The 9,581-nt window shown below is 42.5% G+C and overlaps 1 protein-coding gene across 6 annotated transcripts in view; it reads left to right on the forward strand.

Moving 5' to 3' along the window:
• btbd10a (BTB (POZ) domain containing 10a) overlaps positions 1–9,448 on the forward strand; it is a 28,237-nt gene extending 18,789 nt beyond the window's left edge. For all 6 annotated transcript variants that reach the window (XM_053682033.1, XM_017474470.3, XM_053682034.1 and 3 more), the window contains 5 exons: positions 90–192; positions 3,172–3,292; positions 5,609–5,806; positions 7,158–7,268; positions 7,485–9,448. In XM_053682033.1, coding sequence (XP_053538008.1) covers positions 90–192; positions 3,172–3,292; positions 5,609–5,806; positions 7,158–7,268; positions 7,485–7,777 — 826 coding nt within the window. In that variant the 3' untranslated portion in view covers positions 7,778–9,448. The remainder of the gene's footprint in view (positions 1–89; positions 193–3,171; positions 3,293–5,608; positions 5,807–7,157; positions 7,269–7,484) is intronic.
• Positions 9,449–9,581: the final 133 nt, after the last annotated feature.

A 9,581-nucleotide genomic window follows, 5' to 3' on the forward strand; every position in this document is an offset into this window, starting at 1 on the left:
CACCATTTACGGCGTGTTTTTTTTTAAACAGAACTGAATTGCAAGAATACCCTGTGTGTGTATGTGTGTTTGTGTGTGTGTGCGTGCAGGATGTTCGGAGCCGGGAGGGAGTACAACTTCACCCGGCCCAACGAGAAGGGCGAGTACGAGGTGGCCGAGGGCATCAGCTCCACCGTATTCCGCGCCATCCTGGTGAGCATGTTGCGCTTCACCAAACCTTACTTATACAGGGTTTAAATATCACGGACAAGCTGCATTTAGAGCATATTGATTAAGTTTTGAATTAAACGGCGCTACTCGTGACTTAGCATGGGAACAGAGATTCAGCACAGAACGTTCCAGTGGCTCAGTGTTTAAATCACTCACATGTCCTCTCGGCTTCTGTCCACATTCTGCTATTATGAGTGGTCTGCTTTCTGCCCTGTTGTTTGTATTTTTTAAACCGAATAATGTGTGCGATAGAGATGAGCGTTTCACCCGATATTACTACGAATAATATTTAAAATATTTGAACTGTCCTCCACAGAAATGTACGAAAAAAATTGAGGTAACGGAATCGTTTTGCAAAGGTTTACTCTCGCAGCTGTAATTAAAGTCTACGCAATTAGTCTGTTGCCAGGAGATCACGAGTCCGAAGCCACAGCCAACCATGGGCATACCCTTTCTCCCCTGTCATTCACAGTGACAATAGCCAATCGTAGGCATCTGTGAGTGGAAGTATGGCTGCATCCGCAATCGTGTTCAGTACTACTCTACTACACAGTAGGTGAAAAGCAGTACGCCAGAGGGCTGGTATGTCCGAATTCTCCAGTTGGCGATTCAAAAATTCCCATAACGCAACAGGTTTGGTGCGGACGAGCTCAGAAAATAGAAATCGCGGGAATGTCCGCTCTTGCTGTTGCTCTGTTTAGCAATACTCAAATAAATTGCTAACTTGTTGAAGGTTTAAACAAGAAAACAGTTGTCACAGCGTTTGAAACATTTTTTCAAGCCTTAACCGGCCAAGCTAACGGGAACGGATTTACCTCAGCCTGTTAACACTGCCGCATTGCATTTTACTAATTCAGTTAATGGTCCTGATGTGCATTTTGCCTTTAGTTCTGTTGCTTTAATCAGGTCGTCCCTTTAAGATTTCAGTGTTTATGATGACGTTGAAGGTCACATGACAATGCCAATATGGCGGATGTAGTATGTCTGGGATTTTAATCATACTACACGCACATACTGATTAGTATGTGCTGTTTCAGTGGCCGTGCAGTAGGGACTGCACTGAGCGCATTAGGTACCATCACAGTACGCGATTTCGGACACAGCCTATGTACATGGAAGAGTGAGGATAGCGCTTTCCTCTGAGTGTGTTGAGCTATAGTCACACATACAGCGATTTATATTGCTGCAAGTCGCCAGTTGCTGTACTAGGTTGCCAGTAGGCATTCCTACCACTGGTTGCCATAGTAACATTTATCAGTGGGTGGTGCAACTAGCATTCCACTTAGGACACCAAATAAGTCTTCCTCTTAGAGGAAGCACGTGTTTACCTTCCCTTTTTGGTAAGCCAGATGACCAGATTGGGGGTGAAATGGAGTAAAAATTAAACAAACAAACAAATTGGCTCTATTTGCTGCTTATTTTTCAAAACTGAGATACAGTAGTGCACAAGTGAGATCGAAGTTGTACAGAATTCTCTTGGTTTCTCAGAAGTGAATCATTACACCTTTACTGTGACTCCAAGATAAAAAAAAAAATAGCGTGTGGCGGGTTAGTAGTGAGATGATCCGCGATGATACACTGACGCCTTTTTGTTCTGTATATGAGAGATATTATGGCAAAATCAAGAAAAATAAAGTGACGTGCAGCTAATCCACACCAGCGTGAAGAGCTCCAGGTTTGTTTTGGTGTTTGGAGTTCATTTAGTGACCGCTAATATGGGCATGTCCTGTTAAATTTATTTCTTTCTTTTTTTTTAATGTAGCACATTTTTAAAGCTAACTACTTAAACATAAATTAAACACCGCACTAATCTGACTTACAGGTCACATGCACGGCTTCGTAGTAGCTCCGTCGACAGGTTAAACGCTCACCATATATGGACACGCAACAATCTTTGCTACTTCCTTTCAAACTTTTTATTTTTCTTCGTAATGTCTCTCTACACGTTTAATGACCAGACCGGATAAGATGCAAACACGGTTATAAGTTCTTCCATTTTTGGACATCAAACAGTAAACGGGAACTAATCACGGGTAGGAATGCCGTGAGCAGGGAACTGAAGAAACATCGCACCACACGCGCTGCAGGATTGGTCCGATGAATCGTTCGAGCCGATTGTTGGGATTTGTCGCTTGGCTCCGTCAGAGCTAATTTGCATAACAGCGAGAAAATCTGGATACAGACGTCGCTTGTTGTGCTGTCGCTGAAATCATGGCGCTGTCTCACAAACCGAAGTAGATTTTAAAAAAAGAGATATGTAAATGAAGCTATACTAGATTTTATTTTTTAAAATCTCTTTTTAGGTTTTGTACCCATGGTTATTATGTAATTAGTTGTTGCAATTAACAAACATCAAAATGACTTTAAGTGCCTCTGTTATTTGTGGATTTTTATTTCCTTACTGTGTCTGGAGCCTTGAGCAAAAACAAACACACACACAGAAAACACGTGCACATATATACACACACACACACACACACACAGAGGGAGAGAGAGAGAGAGAGAGAGAGAAACACTGCTCTCTTGCTTCAGCTTTTCTGTTGTTGTTATTCAGTTTGTAGAACCGTTTTTCCCCTGACTATTACAGAACGTCATGGAGATTTTAGTGATTACTGAGCTAGGACTAAGCAGTCCAGAGAGTTTATCATTATAACAGTATCATTAGATCCTTTGGATGGCGACGTAAACACAGTCTCTCAGCAATTTCCAGCATGAGCGGATAAAAGCCCCGGATGTGTCACGCGCTTGGAAAGACACTCGCTGCCTTTCGAGCTGCTGTTTTGAAAACACGCTTGGCAGGATTTAAATATACCAGCCGGTCAGGGCCGCGTAGCTGGCGAGGTATTTGTGTTGCTTGGTTTTGTGTGTGTGTGTGTGTATGTATGTGTGTGTGCAGAGCTGCTGCAGTAATGGCTGCCGTTTTGTCTTCCCTTTGCATCTCTCTCTCTCTCTGCACGGCAGGATTATTACAAATCGGGGATAATCCGCTGCCCCGATGGGATCTCCATTCCCGAGCTGAGGGAGGCATGTGACTACCTCTGCATCTCCTTTGACTACAGCACCATCAAGTGCAGAGATCTGAGTAAGTATTCAACAAGCGTCGAAAAAAATTCTGTAGAAAACGTCTTGGGCAAAGGAGATGGGCAGATCACTTGTTAACGCAGCGCGTGTAAGTGTGTGTGTGAGAGAGATGGATTTTGGAGAGAATAGAAATAGGTCAGTATTTTCTGGTGTGCTCGTCACATAAGGCTCAGCGACTATTGATCTGATCATCTTGGATGATAATTTATGCTCGTCTCTGTTTCCATATCAGTGTGTGTTAGTGACGGCGAGTATTGTTTTCTGTATTCAAATGCTAATCTGAATGGCTGAGTCATGGAAATTTTAAATGATGCACCCAGCTGGTGGAACTGTTCAAATTAGTGATGACACGATGCCACTTTTTCTTTTCTGATACCGATACCAAAACCTCGTGCATCATGCCGAGATCCATACTCGTACCGTAATATTTGTTTTAAAAAACACGACTAGCAGAAAACGGCAGCTTTTTTATTCAGTTACACAAAAGTCACTTCCTTTTCAACGATAATAATTATAATAAAGTCAGTCCTGACACAAAAATACAATCAAATCTCTTTATATACTGTAGCGGTGACACCAATCTGATTCCTTTGATTTTCGAGCCACTATTTTGTCCCTCCTTTTGTTTTGTTTTTTGCCTTTATCTGCTGGAAACAGATCCTGAGTGTTGCCATGTCTACTTAAAATGTTTCAGTGGACGGTTGATTCAGATTAAGACAGATTGGTGTTTGGGTGAAATTCGATGCAGACACTAAACAGTCTATACAGGATTTTGCGGATTTAAAAAAATAAAAAATTGGGGGGGGGGGGGGGGGGGGGTGTTGTGGCCAAAAATGCTCGATTTTTGCTGCGGCTTTTTTCTAAATTGCGATGCAACTTGCAATGTTTTTTGTGCTTTTTGCGGAAAACTACTCGAATTGGCGAAGTCGCAGTTGTGTGCTCTTTCACAGTGAGTGCTTGATTGTTGGTAAATGAGACCTATCAGCTGTGCTCGTGTTCGATGCGCACGAATCGAAGAGAGTTTTGGCTGAACGCGCGTTGTGACAATGTCACACGACGTGTCTCGGCCCAAATCGGTGGTCATTTTGAAAAATTGCAAGTTCCTCCGAATATTTTCACCGTTTGCTTTGATTTCTGCGATCGCAAAATCCTGGAGGGACTGAATAATAAATAGCTCTGTTTAACCCTCCTATTCTGTTGGGGAGAAAAAGTTATATTCATTATGTTATGGGTCAAAATGACTTCCACAGTTTAAATACACATAAGAAATATTTGCATATAAGTGACCCTAGATGAGGAAAGTCAAAAAATTTCAAAGAGGAAAAAGAGAGCTTAATCGAGCTTTCAGACATCTCAAATGTGGAAATGGGCCCATAACATAACAGGAGGGTTAAGCATGGAGTTGTGATGTCATAAAATCCACTCACCTGCACTGAACCAATCACATCCAATATGCAAATGATTAGATGCTGACGATGTATTAACTGTAAATCTTTTAGCTACGGTTGGGTTCTAAGCTAGCCATTTACTCAGCTTAGCGAACGGTATTCTTATCTGAGAGGAAAAGTGACTGTGAGCTGGTTTACTCGCAGTTACATCACAATAAACACAGTTGTAGTTGTAAGTAAGTACACTTGTACAACACTGGTAGTGAATATTGTCTCAAATAATTAAGTAACCATACCGATAACTTAATATTTTCCTTTAGAGCCTTACTTGAGTAAATACTTACTTAAAAATATCTGACCTAAAATATTTGTAATGGTTAAAAACGTCACAATCAGGGTTACTTTAAAACGTTCTGTTGAATTCTCGAATCTGATGAATTCTCCACGACGATAAATTTCCAGTAACGCACTCTTTCTATTACGTTCTCGTTGCTTTAGCAACGGCTCATTCACGGAGGCTACAATAAACGGATTTAAAGAAATTGTGAAGATGTTTATTTAACATTTCTGGAAGGAGTCCCCAGTGTCAGCGCTTTTTAACAGTCCAAGGCAAAGCTGTAGCTTGAAGTTCTCCGACGTCTTCAAGACGGAGTTTTTTAACCGTTGTGGTTTCTTAGTACCAAGCCACTTCTTTTCTGTCTTATTACATCCAAGAGAAAGTGAAGGAACGACCGCTTATAGCTGCTATAACGTAAGGTACAAGCTTGTTCTTTAGTTAATAACATTTGTAATTATTGGGAAGTTGCTGTGGTGTAAGAGGAATGAAACAGTTTGCAGCATCTGTTTCTGCTGAATGATGTACTGTATATTAGTAAATAGAAATACTTAACGGGCGTTTTTGTTTTTTCTCCTTCTCCCGTCTCGATCAGGTGCACTGATGCACGAGCTGTCAAACGACGGCGCACGGCAGCAGTTCGAGTCGTACCTGGAGGAGATGGTGCTGCCGTTGATGGTGGCCAGCGCTCAGAGCGGAGAGAGAGAGTGCCACGTGGTGGTGCTCACTGACGACGACGTGGTGGACTGGGATGAAGAGTATCCGCCTCAGATGGGCGAGGAGTACTCTCAGAGTCAGTATCTTATTTATACTCCTCTCATACATACACATCTCTTTTTTGTTTTATGTATTTATTTTACAAATGAACATTCCACACATCACTCGAACTGTGAAGGTCGACTCTGAAGGTCGTACGTGCTACTATTTTCAAACGTTTGAAACTGACAGCCTCGTCCCGTCAAACCGAAACGTTTAAACGGTGTGCTGCAATAAAAACACACAGATTTTTTCCGTCCTTGTGCCTCCGCTAGTTCCTCAACCTCGTCAAGTGACTCTGATTCGGTGGAACGACAGAAGTCGATGAAACGAACACAAAAATATGCCAGGAACATTTATCGAATACGGATTCACAAGTGCGATCGTAATTAACATAGAGAAAACAAAATGCCAAGGCTGGGGGTCGCAGAAACTCCACTATATCCGTATTATTATAATAATCGATTAAGTTTGCTAGCTGAATCTAATGTGTGTTAATGAAAGCGTTAATGTTAGCTAGCTGAACTACATAGCTAGAGGATTTAATTCTGTTTGGGGAAACCATCGATAATTGAGCGAACTTGTCTTGTGAATTTCTGAGATTTCTGAAGCATCAGAGGAAGACGTTACTCCTTTATGTATTTTATTAGTTTATTTGTTCCAGTGCTAATACTGTGATGGAATTAGCAATTTTGAAACATCTGATATCGGTCTATCATGGACGCTGAATACTGTGCACCAGCGGTGTTCAACTAAAAGTTGCAAAGATCCGATTACATTTATTTATTATTGTTTTTGCTTAAAAAGGCAACTAACAGAAAGACAACAATTAAAAATCTTGTTAAGTTCAAGACTATAAATAAAACAATTTGAAGCGGTTTTGTTTTGTTGCGCTTCACGTTACCACTTTTGACTCACACCAGAAATGCTGAAAAGGTGAGACGCATCGTTGTTTAATTTGGCGCAGGAGGAATAAGCATGTATTTCTTTAAAAAAAAAAAAAAAAAAAAAAAAGGTTATCAGTTCACCGATCAGAACGGAAAGGGTATATAAAATGGAAAATGTATGAAGGTCTGAAAAACGTTCCCTTTATCGGATCTAATGGGTGTAGCCCTGTAGCTAGGTTCTGGTCCGAGCCAAATAACTGACAGAAACGCATGCGATTTGGATAAACTGAGAATCAACTACAGAAGCTACGATGGTTCATGTTTAGAAAACTACAGTATAGCCGCAACCCCCCTCCCCCGCCCCTTCCTTTCCTGGTGACGACGCTCACCTAATATAAAACCTCATTTTAATACCTTTCTAACGTATTTAGTGTTTAACATGAAAGATCCGCCCTGTCGTCATGGTGACCTGTCTGTCTCCTTCTCTCTTTTTTCCTGTAGTTATCTACAGCACAAAACTGTATCGATTCTTCAAATACATCGAGAATCGTGACGTTGCCAAATCGGTTTTAAAGGAGAGAGGACTGAAGAAGATCCGATTAGGCATCGAAGGTAAGAGGTCGGGTTACGAGGCGGTGGAAAGCGATTTGTCTGCCATACAGCGTTAATTTGCTTATCGGCGTATTATTGAAACCGGATCCTCAACACCAAAAACTTTTGTTCCTTTTTAAAATGTCATGGAAAGGAAGTCTGAAAATTGTTCATGTGCTCAGTTATCATTGGAGCGTTCTACTGGACCTGTGTGTGAGATCTCTCCTCTCCTCTCAGGTTATCCTACCTACAAGGAGAAAGTGAAGAAGCGTCCCGGCGGCCGGCCCGAGGTCATCTACAACTACGTACAGAGACCGTTCATCCGCATGTCCTGGGAGAAAGAGGAGGGAAAGAGCCGCCACGTCGACTTCCAGTGCGTGAAAAGCAAATCCATCAGCAACCTTGCGGCAGCAGCAGCCGACATGCCCCACGACCAGCTGGTGGCGCTGCACGCCGGGCCTCAGGTGGACGAACTGGACATCCTGCCGAACCACCACCCTGATCCGGACGCTCCAGCTCCGGCTGTATGAATTTTATAAATGCAAGCGTAGTCTGGACGCTGAATCCATGCAACACACACACACACACACACACACACACACACACACACACACACACACACACGTCATGTCACTGCAGACGGGCAGCCAAACCCACGATGCCTTTTCAGAGTCCCTCCCTGCCTTAAGAGACCTGTGTGCTGAGCTCTGTACGGGTCAGAGCAGTGGATCAGTGAGTGTTCAAAGGGGAATACCGCTCCATGGGAAAAATGCTATGATTATTTATCTATTTATTGATGATGATGATGATGTATTCAATACTTAATCAGTGTTTTAAAACACACTGACACCATGCCTACACCACCGCTAGGGCAAACACAGGGCTCGACAAATGGTACGTTCATTAGTGAGCCAACGTAAAAGCTCCACTGTGCTAATCAGGAGAACTAATGAACCAGGATACAGTGTTGTGTAATGGAATGCAATGCAATAACGCAGACAGGTGAGAGAGTTAAACGGCTAGTTAAGTGCATTAAATATAAACTAAGAGGAAAAAGAGGGGGCGGAAGGAGTACATGATCAACGACGAAAACTCGTAACTTGGAATTACTCCATCCTCTGAGTAGGAGAAAACTAAGCCAGGCTCGTAAACTCAGGGCGGTCTCCTCAACCCCGGGTTCAGCAAGTGACGTCAAAGCAACATGGCTGCTCACGGTAAACAAAGTGACACTTCTTCCTTCGCCTTTAAACGAGTTCTATTGTGTATATACACACACACACACACACACAAGTATTTGCTTTACGATTTAGTATTGATCAACATACAGGAATATTCAATTCAAGTTCAATTTATAACATTGACTTCTGTACATTTCACGTGTAACGAGCGTTAGCTGGCAGGCTTGCTGCTAAAAACATGGAGGCATGGAGGGTTTTTCCCCCACTTCCTAGGTCGAAAATGACGTAGTTCCGATTTCCAAGGTAACGAAGAGGAAGAATCTATCGAGCCTGCTCGGTGATTTCGGATCGATTTAGATCCAGCCATGCTTTTCTCCTTCGCCGATTCGCCGCAACGTCTTCCAGCGTCACCGTGACATCACAGCTCACGGACTCGGAAAAACAAACAACGCAAAGCACACGAACACAAAGCCTCGAGATGTTCTTCATTAGACATCGAGCGCAGCACAATCCGTCTCGTCCAAACATTTCAGTGGGTGTAATCTAAAACACACACACACACACACACACACACAGAGGCTTTTTGTGGTACGAGTGTGGTAGAAGTGGTCACACACACACCCTTCTCCTGTTGTCCATCTGGTGAAGGAATCTAAAGAGCGGTTCTTCACCAGAGCCGGATTAGATTAGAGCTGAGCTCGCTCTTCGATTGTGTCCGCGGTCTTCAGTTTTAAAGGCCGCAGCTTTTCCCGATTCCATGTGTCTGATGAATTTTGAAGGTTTGCTGATAGATTGGACTGAGTGAAACAAGTAGAAACGTTGATCTGAGCCACTACTGCTGAGCCTCGCACAGCTTCTCAGTCCAAATGTAAACCCGTACACGTGATGTCACAACCTCGAACTGTACTCTTCTTTCTTCCTTTTGATTGTTAGCAGCACACACACACCACTCCATTTCACCTCGTTTTATAGCTTCATCTGTATTTTAATAAAAGCATCCGATTGCTGTGGTTTGTCAATCCATCATGGTGGATGCCTATGCTTTCTTTCTTTTTGTTCTTTTTTTCTTCCTTTAGTTCATTTTCTTTCTTTATGTTCATGTTCTCATTTCTTTCTTCCTTTTTGTTCTCTTCCTTCTTTAGTTCTTTTTCCTCTT

Source organism: Ictalurus punctatus, chromosome 8 (assembly GCF_001660625.3).
Source record: "Ictalurus punctatus breed USDA103 chromosome 8, Coco_2.0, whole genome shotgun sequence".
Taxonomy (NCBI): domain Eukaryota; kingdom Metazoa; phylum Chordata; class Actinopteri; order Siluriformes; family Ictaluridae; genus Ictalurus; species Ictalurus punctatus.